General features: G+C 42.1%; 1 protein-coding gene across 4 annotated transcripts in view; it reads left to right on the plus strand.

Annotated features, from left to right (window-relative positions):
* Positions 1 to 7,628, plus strand: part of cdh24b (cadherin 24, type 2b) — a 160,370-nt gene extending 152,742 nt beyond the window's left edge. For 3 of the 4 annotated variants that reach the window (XM_032531471.1, XM_032531473.1, XM_032531472.1), the window contains 2 exons: positions 813 to 1,305; positions 2,388 to 7,628. In XM_032531471.1, coding sequence (XP_032387362.1) covers positions 813 to 1,305; positions 2,388 to 3,464 — 1,570 coding nt within the window. In that variant the 3' untranslated portion in view covers positions 3,465 to 7,628. The remainder of the gene's footprint in view (positions 1 to 812; positions 1,306 to 2,387) is intronic. The other variant, XM_032531474.1, reaches the window with a different exon arrangement.
* The last annotated feature ends 9,707 nt before the right edge of the window (positions 7,629 to 17,335 follow it).

Consider the following 17,335-nt stretch of genomic DNA (forward strand, 5'->3'; position numbering starts at 1 on the left):
CTGTGAAACATTGTTATTGCCTTTGGACTAATAATTAGTTCCAATGAATTTGTTCAAGCCATATGGAGGAGCCACAAACAAGTACAAAGGCTACATTTAGTTTATCGAAAATTGCTTCCCCACAATTTATGTATGTGGACACAACAACATGAGAAAACCCTTTAAATCTAATGCAATCCATTGCAATATCGCTGCAATAAAAACTACCTTTGTTATGTTTTTAATGTTTCATTTTTCTTGACTCTGTGTCACGGAGGGGCAGAGTAGTCAAACTTTATGGTGACTTTGAAGCTGTACTTTGTGATTTTGTTGTATTGCGTTGGTAAGATCTTACGCAGACTTTCCACCAATTTCTACACATGAATTTCTGTGGTCATGGGCAGAAACAGCAAGTCTTCTGTGGCTCTGAAACAAGGTTTTGTTCAGCCTGAGAAAGTAACTTAACAGTTTGTAATAAGTTTGGTCTTCATACAGGCTAAAATATAGCAAGCTATACTGTATGTTGGCTTTGGGTGCCTCAATTTTGACTATTAAAATCACTGAAATACCCCTTTAATTACACACACACACACACACACACACACATACACACACAGTGATGTTGACAACTGAACAGAAATAACCTACAATGTTGTGTCGTGGTGGGCTAGCAAGTTAAGACAAATACCAGTTATGCACAATGGCCCAGTCTGATTCACACCAGAGACCTTCATTCCCACTCTCTATTATTTGCTGTCAAACTAAGTAAAAAATGCCGTAAAATGAACCTGACTTCCCAAAGTTTAATGGCGATTTTGCCTTGTGTCTCACAGACGTTACTCCCATCATAACCAAGACAACGCTCGTACCTATAACTGGGCTCAGAATCCGAGTGTGGATCACAACTACTCAGGACCAAGTGGACCTCTCTATGGTCGCCTCTGTTACAGCAGCCACACGTTACCTGTTCTCCGCCGCACACCAGGTGGAACATTTGAACCAGGCCTGGCAGAGCTGGGATACCGCTTTCCTGGAGGCCAACCAGACCAATCTCTAGTCATCCAGAACCAGGGGGCCATGGTAGGGGCCATGGAGTCTGGGGGGGTGTACATCACTCCCACAGACCTCAGCACAGGAAGCCGAACGGGGAGTCGCACTGGAAGCCGTGACGGGACTGCACCCCAAAGTGGAGTAAGCACATCGGATGGAGGAACACCGAGGACCAGTGACAGCCAGGAGAGAGGAGGAGGAGGGACAGGAACTGCAAGCAACTGCACAGAGGGGAGCAGTGAGGACAAGGCCAACCATGGTCAAGATGTGGACTGGGTAAGGATCACTGAGACAACTCTTTCCCCATAAATGCACAATTTGGGATCATAGTTCAGCTGATCTGATTTTATCCCAAATATTCTGACCTCCATGACAAGCCTCCAATGGCATTCTAGCACCAATAGGCTCCAATGTGCTGTAGAGAAAAAAATAGAAGAATATTATGTGCACTCTAAATTCAAAGAGTTACCTAATCTTCAGAGCTATAAAGGGATAAGTTCAGAAAATTGGAATTGTATAAATAAAAAAATAAATAAAAGCAATGTAGCATCCAAGTTAGCTGTTTTGTAGGATTTAATAATTTAGGTTTTTTTATTCTACATTGTGCAAACAATGCATAGGATGCATGTTTGATGTGAGCTTTGTGAATTTTGTACTAAAATGGATGGATGGATGATGGACGGATGGATGCATGGACGAATGGATGGAGGGATAGATGGATGGATGGTAGGATTGGATTGAAAAACAATTTAAAATTTAATAAATTACTTGTTTATTGATAGATGGCTGCATTGGAGAAAGCATTAAAGTTGAAGGAATAATTATTCACAAAATAAGCTAACGAGTAAGTAAGAAAGTAATTAAGCAAACATAAAATAATTATTAGGTTTGCAACCTGGTATACCATTTTATTGCAGTGATTGCAATGCTGTATTATTTTTCATCTCTGTCCAGGATGCTGCTGGAGGAAGATGATGATTTCAGACATGTCAGCACATTTATATCCTGCTGTTCCTTATCTTTTCTACATTTTGTTTTATTTAGCAGGCCATAGCAAGGCTGTCTGGTCCTTTCTTTCTTTAATTTCAAATATTTTATCTCTCAATCACTTTCCTCACCATCTCCCTCTCACAGTGCAGTGTTAGCTCATTCTAGTGCTCAATTAATATCTATGGCTTCTTCCAACTCTGTTCTGCTCAATGTCTGTCTCTCCTTCATCTCCATCATTTTGTTATCATCACCATCTCCTGCTTTTCCTCCATTTGGGCCCAATGTAATCCCCCTATCCATCTTTCTGCTTTTATTATGCCTTTAATTATCCTTCATCCCATGTGTTACTGTAACCCTAAACCTAACAGTACCACACCCTACCCCAGCCCCAAACTGAAACCACTCGTGCTCGCCTACGTTCCATCCAGGTGCAGTCGGAGACATTACCCAGGGAGCATCACCTCGTCATGACCCGATCGGGCTCCATGATGGGCCAGGGTCCCGGCGCAGGAGGCTGGGTGTGCGACTCAGCTACACTCCCCATGGCGGGACGCAGGGCTTCCCGTGCGGGCTTGTCCCCAAACCGCACAAGCTCTGGCCAGCCTGAATCTGATCCCAGCGGAGGAGGAGGAAGCGGTGGAGGAGGAGGAGGAGGAGGCAATGGAGGGGGAGGGGGAGTGGGAAATGGAAGTGGGTTCACCTTTACAAATGGACAACCTGCCAGTGGACGCAACTATGCCACTGTCCTGCAGGGGGAGGTGTCGGGACAGAGGGACTACCCCGGCAGCTTGGGGAGAGGTGGACTAGAGATGGGGAGCAACTTTGTGGTGGCAAGGCCAGAAAGGGAGGGCGTAGGGATATCATCTGTCTACCCGGAAGCAGCTGGCTTAATTGGGGACTGGCGTGATCGGATGGGTCTGGGGGGTTATGTTTTAGGCAGGAGAGATATAACCCCCCAGCTTTTTCCTTTCCCAGGGCAGCCTCAGGGAGCATACGGCGGAGTGATGGGCTTTGGGGCCGGCTGGGTTCCGGGAATGGAGGCTATGAGAGGAGCTCCAGGGCCTGGGGGTCCCTCCTTGGCACTGAGGGTGGGTGAGTTCCTACGTCTGCGTCTTGCCCAAGTCACTTTTGACCCATCGCAGCCACCGTACGACTCTGTGCAGGTGTACGGCCTGGAAGGCACAGGGTCCCGGGCTGGATCCCTCAGCTCACTCGAGAGCGAAGCAGAAAAGGATACAGAGAAGGAGGAGTGGGGGGCCGGGCTGGAAGAGTGGGGACCCCAGTTCCACAAATTAGCTCAACTCTTCAAAGACAGGGAGAAAGAAAGGGAAGAGAAGAAAAATGATGAAGTGGATGCCAAAAATGAGAAGGAAAAGAAAGATGAGCCAGGGAAGAAAGAGAAAAAAGAGGGAGAGGAACAAGCTGGAGAAGAGGGGAAAGACTGAGGATGGATACAAATGAATCAAATAGGGGCAAAGAGGGTAAGAGAGGAAGAGAGGGAATAGGAGGATGATGAAAAGGCAACCAGAGCTAGAATAATGTGAAGAGAAGTTAAAGGAGAGAAAGATGAAGAGGCAAAGTAATGAAAAGAGACGGAGAAAAATGAGCCTAGGGAGGGTGGAGTGTGCGAGGGCAGGGGAGGGAGTGATTGATGTAATTTAAAGCAATAAGTGTTGAAACGCTGATATGGTTGAGCACAGATACTGAGACAATGCAGAGGCTGCTTCTGCTCGGGGCAGCAACAATTTGTTAAACGGTTTGGACAAAGAAAAACAACCCAAACATCCAAGACTCGATTTAATTCAACTCTCACGTGTGGAACGAGAAACAGTGGGAAACAAGAAGAAAGACGTTTCTCGTTGTGTGTGTGTGTGTCGGTCTGCTCTTTGTGTCCGCAAGTGTGTGTTTGTGTGTGAGAAAAGTCTGTGAGGGAAGACTGATGTGCGAGCAGAAGTGGATACAAGCACTTGTTTGTGTGAGTGCATACGTTTGCATATTTAACAAAGATGGAGCAATAGAGGCAGGGAGAATTCATGGTACCCAGAGACAATTTAAAGATGTGACAGATGATATCTTAGCTGCAACATTAGTTTTCGGGACAATGTGCAAGAGTAAACATATAACAAAGAAGTTTTGAATCTAGGATAACACACGTGGGTTAAAATACTCTATGTATTTGAATATAATGTGAACGGGTAAGGGGATGGATGTACTGTATAGAGAGAAGTGGTCAGGGAAATGAGACGATTGTACAGAAACTGTTACATTTTATTCCATCTGCTGTGGCATAAAAGTGAATTATTCTGCTCACATTCATTCCAAATGAAAATGATGAATCATTTAAATCCTGCAAAAGATCCTCCCTCCTCTCAGCCCTCAAGCAAAATAGACATTGTAAAAAATTTAAATGATTTAGGGATGTGATCTCACATCCTCCTCTCCCCCCCCCCCCCAACCCCCATCCCTCCAGCATTTTATAGTGAGTGTTGGTATGTTTACAAAGAGTCACACACAAAACACACACACCACACACAATACACACACACATACACACAAAAGAACTAATGAGCACCATAAGGCTTTGATTGTACTACAGTAAATTATAAAAGCGTAACCATTCACAAGTATTCCATCTACTATGTAGTAATTGTGATTCTATTATTCATCTCTTACATTTTTTTTATGGAAAAAGTCTCCTATTTTTTATGCATATCCCCACTGTAGTCTCACTTCACACATCTTGAGGACAAAGTATGCATGATTTTTTGAAAACGGCAGCAAACCTAAAAAAGGCAATCAATCCCATTTTCAACACTTGTACTTCCCGAATGAAAAATTCCCATAGATCTGTAATGAAAATGTAGGTAAAAAAAAACCCACAGAGACTCCCACAACATGGAGGCTTTTTGTCCTTGTTAAAGGTCAGGATGCAAATGAGCTGGAGTTTTCAGCTGGAATGCACTTTTATACTGTGTGATGTACAATAATAGATAATGAATAATGTCAAAGATTACAGTTGTTTTATAAGATGTCAATTCAACAAAAAGATACAATGTTTGACTGTATGTTAAAGCATTTTAAATGTAAATACCACTGAATATTATTGCTAAATAAAAAAGAGAGTATATACAATGAAAAGTAAGTGAAAAAAAAAATCTAAAACAGAACTTGTCTAAATGGAGCACCGTCGAGACTTTCTGTATGTACTGTAGATTAGAAATGGATGAACTGAGCTGGAATTAACAGCCAGCTGGTCTGAAAACAACACCATGTACTCTGCACCTGTGTGGTAAGTGGACAGGTTTGGTTTGTGGTAGTGCTCATCTGAGATGGACAAGCAAGGGATTGAATTATACATGTGGCCTCTGGCAAAAGTTTGTTGTGCAAAATATTGGTTACAGAAGCCCTCAGAGCTAGCAAAGAGTTCAGTGGGAGGAAAATTCAATGGAAGAAGGGGAAATACCTCTAAATCGCATAGAACAAAAAACTGGATTATTACTATTATTCTGCAAAAGTAGAATGAGAGACACTAAAACTGAACTTGTTATACAGCTCGGTCATTATTGCTGCACTGCCCGAGAGATATGAAACAAAGTTTTATAGTTACTTATCTCTAGAAATATAATGAAGTGTACATTTAAGAGTAAGATTTTTATGGGAAAGTGACTATCATTGTTCATGCATTTCAGGCAATGCAAATTAATGACCAAAATAATCATAATAATACATTTTGCTTTGTCTTGGCCACTGCGTAGATCTAAAGTCCAAATCGAATTCTCACATTTTGTCAGAGGGGTCTTTGCCATATACCCTAACCTGAATGTGGATGTCTTTGGTGTGCCATCACAGAAATGTTTCCATATCCCTGGTTCACTGTAAAGTCATCCACATAAGTCAAGCTGCTAGCTTTGCTGTTGTCCAACCGTTTGGTCCACCATAATTGTGTTGTTATGGTCTGCTTCTGTTAACACTTTGTTAACCAATCAGGAAGTCAGGCTACACGCTGAAAGAAATGAAACCCATATCCACCTCTATACCCTTTGCCTGAGACACAGACTTGTCCATACAGTGCCACTGTGCAGATTGGATTGAATCAGGACCAACGTACAAATACTGCACAATAACTGGAGAAGAGTGTGTGTCTGTGTGTGTGTGGAGGGGGGCAGAACCTCGGCCAGGGATCGGAGTTAGTAATTTTGCTAATCAACAGTACCTCAAAGCTACTTAAACCTTTCATCAGCTATGCAACACTAATCCAAGTGACAAGGCATATGGGCTAGACACTTGAATCAATATTTGTGCAAACCTTAAAGGTTCCATAGCATGAAAATTTCATTTTATGAGGTTTTTTAACATTAATATGAGTTCCCCCAGCCTGCCTATGCTCCCCCAGGGGCTAGGAATGGCGATAGGTGTAAACCGAGCCCTGGGTGTCCTGCTCTGTCTTTGAGAAAATGGACGCTCAGATGGGCCAATCTGGAATCTTGCTCCTTATGAGGTAATAAAGGGCAAGGTTACCTCCCCTTTCTCTGCTTCGCTCGCCCAGTGAATTTGGGCTTGGCTTTGAAGCCAATTTGATATAGTGGCCAAACCGTGTCATTACAACTTCCAATTCATTAGATTGGTGGCCTAAAAAATATATTTTTTTTGCTTGAATGATAATTTCTTTCGTAAACCTTAAATGACTGCCAAAGAATTTGGATCCATTCTGTTATGACAATGAGTATCGTTGTATAGAGCATTCATGCGTTGCTTTGCCAATGCATCATCTGGGCAACGTTTTCCTTAGTATTTATGTGAAATTGGCCAACTTTCTGAGTCCCTCTGACTCTCACCATACTAAGAAAACTGTCCTTATTTCCATAACAGTTTCACCTATTCTGGGGCAGCCATTGCGAAAGCAGTTAGCATGGTATACCAATAAGGGATCTTTCTTGCCATTCCAATTACATGGTTTATTCCACAATCTTGATTGGCTGCAGGTGTTGTATCTCTGCTGATTGGTCTGATTTCAAAGTTCTGCTCTGGCTGATTGGTCAAAATCAAAGTGATGATTCCCCTGATTTGGCTTATTTCAGAGTTCTGGAGTGCTGAACCGACCAAACCACTTGACGGTCCTGATTATCCCACCTCCTGAGCCCGGCAAAATGGTTCAATCAAAATGATGATTAGTTGAATCAGTTGTTTAAATAGAATACAATTCTGCAGTCTCTGCAGCACTCCACAGCTCTTGTTTTCAATCTCTAAGCTAGCTCAGAAGCACAAACCCACAGTGACTGACGAAAGTGGTCCTGTCAGGCCATTTATCAAGTCCTCTGTCCAAAAACCCCCGTATACTGAGGATAATGAAGCCACACTCAAAGGATGAGAGCAGTTATTTTTGGATTTATATATGTTGAGATGAGACCTCGGGCCTCAGAAGTCCTCTTGACCCCAAACAGGTAGACCCCATTGGTTCTGTGCCCCCCACACACCCCACCCCCACCCTCCGGTAACTTCATTGCTTCTGCACGATGTTGTTACATATCCACAATTGCGTGCTGAACAAAGTGTATTTATTTCTGTTGTACTTTTTCTTTTTGTAAATTTGAATAAAAAAGGAACTATTTCAAAGAGATGAGTCAGACCTACTCTGTGCTCCTTTCTGCAGTCTCCCGAATTTCTGGATAATCAGACTTCTGCTGCTCGTGTGTGTGTGTGTGTGTGTGTGTGTTTGTGTGTGTGTGTGTGTGTGTATGTTTGTATCTGCAAGCGAGAGAGACAGGGAGAGAGCGATTGAAAGATGTTCTGTGCAGTGCATATAAATGTGTGCACACCTTGAGAGCATCTCTTGTGAGTAGGTGGGTGTGCCTTGTCAAATTGGCCCCTTGAATTTTCAAAATCACAGACAGTGAGTGTGTGTTTGTGTTTGTTTTGTTTTGTGTGTGTGCGTGTGTGTGTGTGTGTGTGTGTGTGATTCTGACTGCATGATGAAGGAACACCTTGTCTGGTCTGATCCAGCCCGGTAGGGAATGTAAGGTCAGTAATAAAGTACAGACAGAGAGTTGTGCAGAACAATCATGCTTTCAGGGGGGGAGGAGGAGAGGAAAGGAGAGGAGTTCTCTGTTTGTTCATCAGTGAAAAAAGAACTGAGAGACAGACATTTTGAACTCAAGAGCAGCAGCAAATAGAGCAGGCAGCAGTGACCAAATTGTACAAGGCCCTTTACCAACCCTCGCAGCTCTCTTGTATTCTGCAGCCTTCGTCCTCGCTGATGGATGCAGCGGGGATATGTGCGCCCTCACTGTGTGACTGAATAGCTGGTTAAAAAGATTTATTATAATAATCAAATATGAAGGAGGGGATTATTTCTACATGATGATTTAGAGAATGATCGTGTTAGCTGGGTCTCCGCTTGATTACAATGATAATACCCGCCTCAAGTCAGGAGAGGGAGAAAAAACAGAGGGAGAGGGAACGGATAGAGAGAACCATATTAACAGTTAATATGCAAGTCTGTTGCGTTACATAAAACTGTATTTGTGATTGGGTTAGAGCTGATTCTGCTGAGCGCTGAGGAAAAAGCCCTTGCCATCTCTTGTGTGTCCGTGCATTCTCATAATTATGAGATTCAGGGAGCTGACTTGCCCCCTACTGAAGCAACATCCTGTATCTAAAGAGGATGTGCAGTCACTTGGAGGCAAAAACAGAGCTTTGAGTAGCTTTAACCCCCCCTGCCCCCCTTCGCCACCAACTCAGAACCGACACGACATTCTTATCGATGTACGACTTCTATATGTACGTTTATCAGTCTGCCTCAAGCATCAACACCGCAATGCAGCATTCTAGGTGAGTTGCTGCTGTCATGGCACTGTCAATAATTACAGCATGCATAATTGATCATAGTATAATGGCGGAGCTGGAGATAAAAAAAAAAAAGAGCTCTGTTAAAACTGTACACCAGGGAATAACTAACTACACTGTACTGGAGAGCTACACACACACTTAATGTGCTGCAGGATTTCATCACAGGATGTATGAGTTGGTTATGTGTGTGTGTGTGTGTGTATTTTCAAGTCCATGTACAGATTCCTCATTCTGTTTGAACCTTACTGACACAGAATCCCTATGGCTATTTAGCATAGTGCTTGTGTGTGTGGGTTTCTGTGCATGTTGAGTGTGTGTCTCTGTATCGTTGCATTTCAAGTACATGTAAGCTTTTAAAGGCAGCTCTGCAACACAAGAAATAGGTGTCAGGGGAGGTGAATTTCAACGGCCGCGCAACTCAAAGCGGGTGTATCTTCGCCGGCGTGACGACTTCCTGCCCTGTAGTTAACCGTCTAACAGGTTTCACCAGTACGTAACTTTTAACTCCTCTTGTCCCTGTGGTTTTTATTCTGGCTCCATTTGTCTCTTTCTCGTCTCCTCTTGTCTTTTCCCCTCGTCTCCTCTCATGCACTCTCGCTCATGCGTTTCGCTCTGGACGCTCTCACAGTTTACTGGCTCATTTGAAGTGGAAAATTAAATCTTCATTACGAATCTTAATTAGAGTTCGATCTCCCTATGGTAAGCCGACAGGGAATCCATAATGTAACAGGGGGAGACCTGGAGCAGGCGTTGGTTTCGGCAAGGTGGGGCGTGGATTAGAGGGGTAATTAGGGATTGGGTACTTCAGGGTAAATTACAAAAGAGGTATTTACACTTCAGAGGTAGGGGGAATGGATGGCGCAGGTGGATAAAGTGGCCTGCTGGTAATGGCGGAAACTGGAATGAAAGTCCAACATGCGTGAGATGCGTATTGGCGACTGTGCAATTTTTGTTTCTGTGTTGATAAAGGTTTATTGAACGCCATTACCTGGAAGCCTTAGCATGGTGGAAGGACAGGAAGTATGCAGGGTATAAAGCGCGACTCGAGTGATAGCTTACGGGGTTGAAGAGTTCTCTTAAGAAAACATGCTGCTGCGCCTAGTTTGTTATACATAAGAAACAAACAACAGTTTCTGTATTGTTGGCAGACTGGGACTCAGTGGAGGGGAGGGGAGCAGGGTTAAAGGGGCCCTAATTAGTCAGAAGTCTTTATTGGAATTGCTTCTTGTCTTGCTTTTTGGTGACATGGTGTTACTTGAGGCGACATAATTCCTTATCATGCTCCCATAAGCATAGAGCATTTGCCTAATACCAGACAGTAATCATTCAAAGACACTGCTGAGCATGCAGCCCAACACTCCTGCTTTTTATCCACATTTACAAACTACAGAACACTATTTAACCAATGTGTGCAGCAATCGGGCGGTAGATTAAACAATTCTGTTTTAGCACAGTTAAAATATGCACAAAGCTCGTAAACATGAAAGCAGGAAACTCACTTTCTAGCAGCGCATCTTTTTCAATTCCTTCAGTGACCTATGTCATTTTTTGCTGTAGCTCTATAGTAGTTAGCTATCCTCTCAGATATCATCAAAAATCCCTGTGCAAGTCCTTTTTGTGGAAGCAATGAGCCGAGGAGAAGAGATTTTTTTGCCCGAGGGAGACTAGCTCAGGACCTAATCCTGTGACAGGAAGCCCACAAAGGCAGCCTAGCAACCGGGTCTAAGTGAAACTGTATTTGCCCCTACAGAATAGATTATTTGTTCAGCTGTCCAGCTGCTGTCTTATTTGCAGAGAGCATACAGATACAAGTGGCTGCGAAATATTTTTAAATGATGAGGGCAGGAGATAGTGTCTGGACCTTCGTTTTATTTATCAGCTCCGTGCGGTTTCCGGGAGCTGACTGGTTGACTGCTCCGAGCAGGGTGATTATATCTGCTGTAATGTTGTTGTGGCGGCTCAAGACTCAGGAGAGAATTGTTGTTTGTTGTGTGTGTGTGTGTGTGTGTGTGTGTGTGGTGTGTGTGTGTGTGTGTGTGTGTGTGTGTGTGTGTGTGTGTGTGTGTGTGTGTGTGTTGAGAGGTGGCAGACTCTATTTACACAACTGATCATTAAAGGCAAAAAGAAAAATAGAACATGATATAACCAATTACAGACACATAAGCGTAGAGTGAGAGAGTTAAGTGCGTTCATTAGCCCTCTGTGTCAGATTGGTTAATTGTTCAATGAAGTGAGTGGAATAATAAGTTGAGGGGGATGTTTTGCCCGCTAGTGGAATGTTCATTGGGCTTTATTCTCATCAGCTGTGTCTCTTATTGTCCCACATAGATCATGGAGGGAAGTTAACAGCTAAAGGCTACAGAAAAGGCCGAGCCAGTGTTTGGTCAACTGCCCACTCACTAAATACCAACAGACACTCAAACAGTGTGTCTGACCATTTAGAATCCCCTCGTCATCTGGCTCAAGTTTTCTTTGCAGCACTAAAGCCTTGCCAAATAAGCCATAGCTCGCCATCGAAGTGCTTAACATACATTGTCACACTCTGAATTGATTTATCGAGTGCAGGACAGTGTGTTTTGTGACCCTAGAAAATTCAGAAATAGATATCATATATAGACTATAGGTAATTAAAGGGGTACTCCAGCAATAGGTTATTGAACTTCCACACAGTTAGAATGATCCAAATTGGTTTGGGGTATTGGCTAGATTTTTTAATTTATTCTGTTTATTGATCCCCTATGCGGAAATTACAAGTTACACTCTGTGTCCACACATGGTTAGTTTACACACAGTCCTGAACTACACACACACATGCTCAGGATCTATACATGCACTAATGGAGAGATGTCAGAGTGAGTGGGCTGCCAGCCGAACCAGCGCCCTGAGCGGGTGGGGGTCACGGTAACTTGCTCAACAGCACCTGGCAGTGTCCAGGAGGTGAAGTGGCATCTCTCCAGCCACCAATCCACACTCCCTACTTTTTTGGTCCATACGGGGACTTGAACCAGTGACCCTCCAGTTCCCAACCCAACTCCCTACAGACTGAGCTACTGCCACCCCCGTTGCAACCGACTTGTGTCTTGAAGGCTGTTTTAATGAATCATCAGTCCATATATGAAAAGTAATGCACTGTAATTTGCATGTATTGCACATACTTATTACTGTATGCCACTCACTGACTGCCACTGTGACTGTGGAAATACAGGATAGGATATGGAGGATTTTGGAGTGCACCGTTGGGGTAGCAGAGTTTGTGTCTTGAAAGAAGTCAAGGAGAGTGGTGTTTTAACCCAAACCAAAGTTTTTTTCTCAATTTAACTGTCGTCGCCGCATGACAGTCACCTTTTGTCAACTATACTTATTTGTAATGGAAATTGTTTGTCGGTGGTTTCCGTCATTTTGTAAGCTATCAAACAAACCCTACCATGTTCTGAACTGTCCATGTGTTTTTAGTAAATTAATACAGTTTTTCCAGTCGTCACATCCTGTGGTGATCAGTTTGTAATTTTTGTGGGAGAAGAGCTTGCGGTAAAAGTAAAATTGTCTTTTAACTCCCAGGGACCTCTGCTCTCACCTTATCTGACAGGGCTGGCCAGTCAGCGGGGTCAATAGGTGCTGTTCTGCCTTAGTGGAATTGCTTGTTGCAAGCAGCTCTGGCTGTACATGATGCAGAGGGGGACGGCTCTTCATCGGGGGCTACCGAAGTGGGTGAACATGGGGCTGGTGGTATAAGTTATAGACCTGAAGGCAAAGCCAGACATGCATGCACATAGGTACTGTATACCTATTGTGTATGTTGCACAGATGCATGTATATAACACATTATTGATAATAAATAACAATGGGAATGCAAGTGTGATTCGCCATAAAGACAACAAGACAAACCGACAAAGCCCGAAATCTTGGTGTAGTCATGGACTCTGACCTGAATTTTAACAGCCACATTAAGACAATTACAAAGTCAGCCTACTATCACCTTAAGAATATATCAAGGGTTAAAGGACTTCTGTGTCAACAGGATTTGGAAAAACTGGTCCATGCTGTCATCTTCAGTAGACTTGACTACTGTAACGGGGTCTTTACAGGTCTCCCTAAAAAATCACTCAGACAGCTGCAGCTGATTCAGAACGCTGCTGCTCGAGTCCTCACTAAGACCAAGAGACTGGATCACATCACTCCAGTCCTCACTAAGACCAAGAGACTGGATCACATCACTCCAGTTCTCACTAAGACCAAGAGACTGGATCACATCACTCCAGTTCTCACTAAGACCAAGAGACTGGATCACATCACTCCAGTTCTCACTAAGACCAAGAGACTGGATCACATCACTCCAGTTCTGAAGTATTTACACTGGCTTCCTGTGCCTCAAAGAATTGATTTCAAAACAATTTTACCAGTTTATAAATCACTAAATGTTTTAGGGCCAAAATACATTTCTGATCTTCTACTACACTACGAACCACCCAGACCTCCCAGGTTGTGTGGGACAGGTCTGGTTTCTGTCCCCAGAGTCAGAACTACACAGGGGGAAGCAGCGTTCAGTTTCAATGCTTCTCATATCTTGAACAAGCTCCCAGAAACCTGCAGATCCGCTGCTACTCTCAGTTCTTTTAAATCAAGGCTGATGGGCTTGATGTTGCCTTTCTTTAAATGGTTGTTCATTTATTTAATGTTTCATTTCTTATACTGCACTGTAATGTTTATTCCTGTGTTTTATGTGTTTTTATTGTTGTGATTTTATAACTGTTGTTGTGTAAAGCCCTTTGAATTGCCCTGTTGCTGAAATGTGTTGTACAATTAACGCTGCCTCTCCTTGCCTTGCCTTGCAATGATAATAACTCAACTGAATTTCTCAGTAAACAAACCAACTTTACTAAAGTCACCTGCTGCAGGCAGTGATGGAGTAGCAGATGAAGGGTCTGTACTTTGACTCCCCAGTAGACGAGTGTCCGGGTTGTGCAGTGTTGTGTTGCTGTGGCAACATTTCTTTTTTTTTTTATTTGTTTGCACATTTAGAAAAAGTACGTAATAGACAGTATTTAGCCAACATAAGCATAACTAAATGAATATACACTAGATTTGTGTAAAACCCACTCTGCCTTTAATTCATTTAATCACAGGCTTGAGTCAATCCCACAGACACTCATTGTCTTTCTGTTTCATACACACAGTCCTTTTAAGTGCCTGGCTGGTAATTTATGCAATATCAAGGTTCATGTATGCTCTTCAGAACTTTTTTTCACTTTAATATTGTGTTTATCCTAATCTGCCTTTACCTCAATTGTATTAGAATACACATTTTGGTTCATCCTGGATCTGGGGACTAACTGTGCTTTATCAAGGTCACTCGGAGCAGTATCTGTCTGCATTGGAGCTCTCGGAGATGGATGTCCCTGATCCTCTGTATCCTCTGCTTCCTATTAATAATCCATGTGTGAAATCACAGCTCTGAATAACAATCAGACAAATGTTTACCATCGATAATAAACCCAATAGTGGAATTAACTAGTAAACAGGTCCAACAGAGCACACGCCCATCAGTGATGTAGGGTGTGGACAGAGGTGCAAAAGACTTGAGATTTTCCATTTGAGAGGGCCTTGAAACATCACTTCGCAGTGTGGTATAACTGGAAATTACTGTTGAATAAAGCTGACGTGCATGCATGCAGTAGACTCCTCCAGCATCACGCTGTTTCTGTAATTCACGACTTTTATAATAATGGACCTGATCTGGTGTGGTAAATGTAGGGCACTTTATTGAAGCATTGACAATTCCTCTGAAACTGAATCTGCACATTTCCAGCCAAGCTTACATAAACAGACCCCAGCTGGCCACACACTGATGTGTGTCTACTGCCACCTGCTGGAATAATTACCTCTAAAGAAATTTGGTTTTGGTCAAGATTTAAGATTCAGGATATTTTATTGTCATTGCATGAACTCAATAAAATTTAGTTGGTGGCAATCAGTGAAGCAGCTGTAAATAAAAAATAAAAACAAGATAAATAACACAAATTAAAAAGATTAAACAGACACAAAAAAGGCATTGCACATAGCACTCATATGGACATTTGCAGAGTTTTTTTGTTTTGTTAAAAGTGATATTGTGCTTTCATGACAGTAGTCCTTAGTCCTTAGCAGCTACAGGTGTATTTGTGTGCTTGTGCATGGAGATGTGGGGTGATGGAGGCTACGGCTCTGGGGAAGAAGCTGTTCCTCAGTCTGTTAGTCCCAGTTTTGATGGTTCTGTATCTTTTTCCAAATGGTAATGGGACAAACAGACAGTGTCCTGGGTGTGTTGTTGTGTCCATGTTTCTGTAGGGGGCCGGCATACACAGCATCTAGATCCGGGAGCTCTGCTCCCATAATCCTCTGTGCCGTTTTCACCACCCTGGCCAAGTCCTTTTTGTACTTTCCCTGCTTATATTCATTCAGAGGCTGTCTGGATCCCATCCCAGCATGCACAGAGGAAACACCCTTCACAGATCATTTGTTCATTACAGAGCTAACTCACTTACGTACAGACTAGCAATCAAATGCACACCTTTGGTCAATTCAATTTCTCCAGTCTAGCTGACCTGCATGTCTTTGGGATATGAGGGGATGCTGAGCAGGGAAATCAAACCTTCTTGTGGGAGAGTAACACAGTGGGGGGTTTAAGCTCCAGAACACATTTATTTAAAGAATTTAAATTTGGTTGAAAAGCTTGTTAAAATGATTTATTGCATTGATCAAGTAAGATATGAGGGACAGAATTATATATCGGCAATTATGTTAGCTGATTCTGCTACATGATGAAAAAAGTACATTTTTGCCATTACAGTGTCTTTATAAAATGGCACTTCTAAAGTTACCGTCCAGCACAGTATCCTCCGGCTGAATGAAATAGTTCATGAAACTTGCGTCACTTCAGAAATCCTGAAATTGGTACAGATGACACAAAGTGGAGAAGCCGAAATCCTTCTTTAGCGCTGTGAAACTCCCTTAAAGGTATTGTATTTCTGTTTGATGCCTGTCTGACAGCTCTAATGACATTGTATAAGTTTGATTGGCTAACTGTAACGTACAGGATGAGCCCACATTGCGGCCATAAATAATGTAAAGTTTGTTAAAAAGTAGCATGGATGTCTTTACCTTTGACTGTGAGTATTCTGTACTTTGAAATCATTACTCCAATCCAGTGATATCTTAAAGGGACAGCTGATGGTAGCATTTCAACCCTACAGTATGTCCGCCCACCCCCATGTTTATAAGCGGTTCTCGTGAAATCACAGAAAGTCATTAAGTATCACTAGTATAACTAGGTATATTAATATAATTGGAGAGTTTGTTACTTTTGGTTAACAAGAAACACTGGTGTAATTGAACTTCAAACGGCATCAAAAAAACAGCTCAAACTTTGTTGCCATCCAGCTTTGTCTTGCATTAGAAAACCTGTCAGTCAATTTAAGAATGAAAGTTGTTTTTAATTCTCAGATCTGTTTACATTTGGATCATAGTCCTTTAAAGCTTTCCACCCTTGCTTTTTTCCCTTTGCACCGGGGGTACATGCTTGGCTAAAAGAAATGGGTTAAATACATGGGTACAATGGGTTTTTTTGTTGTTGAATGTACTATTGCCCTTGACCACCACTTTTTGTGCACCATGGGTAGAGTTTTCTCAGGCTTCTTTCCTCAGAAGCCTCCCAGTCAGTGATCATTCGCTCTTATCTTATGTCTGTCTATCTGTTATATACTACATATCGATATACTAATATATTTATATACTGATATATCTATATACTATTATATCTACATACTGATATATCTATACACTAAGTCTAGTATGGATGTGTTATTTAATCTGCCATAGATAGATGGTATAGAAAGAAGAAGAAGAAAGGAAAGAAAAGAAACAAAAACTAAAAAAAAAAGGGTAAATGTGTTTGTGTCTGTATGCATCTGTGTTTATGATGTGTAAATAACTGAAGCATAAGATTTACTAAAGGATAAAAGTAGTGAAAGGGGGTCGGACCTGATAAGTTATTTATCAACTTCTTCCTACTCCTTTTTGAACATGGGTTAATTTTTTGTTTGTTTGAATGACTTTTAATTTTGAAAGACTGTGCTGAGAAGTACATGGCCTTATTTATCTGTCATTTTAATTATATATGTATGCATGAATTCATGTATATAAATCTTTTGTTTTAATGTTGTTGTTTTTTACATGTTCAAATAAATTATTAAACTAAACAAACAAAAAAAAACTACCAATCTGCTCTATTCCAAACCTTTGCCTGTGTCCTACTTCTTGCCCCTTGGCTTTAGACATTATCTCGAACAATCAGATTCAATAGTTGGTCCTAGATAACATAAACTGAATCATGCTGACAATACCATGTGAGGTTTCCTCAGGCATTTTGCAACATGATGCAGAAAACCTCTTGCACTACTGCCATGTTTCAGTTTACATCTTCACTGCTGAAAAA

The sequence above is a fragment of the Etheostoma spectabile genome, chromosome 12, assembly GCF_008692095.1.
Source record: "Etheostoma spectabile isolate EspeVRDwgs_2016 chromosome 12, UIUC_Espe_1.0, whole genome shotgun sequence".
Lineage (NCBI taxonomy): Eukaryota > Metazoa > Chordata > Actinopteri > Perciformes > Percidae > Etheostoma > Etheostoma spectabile.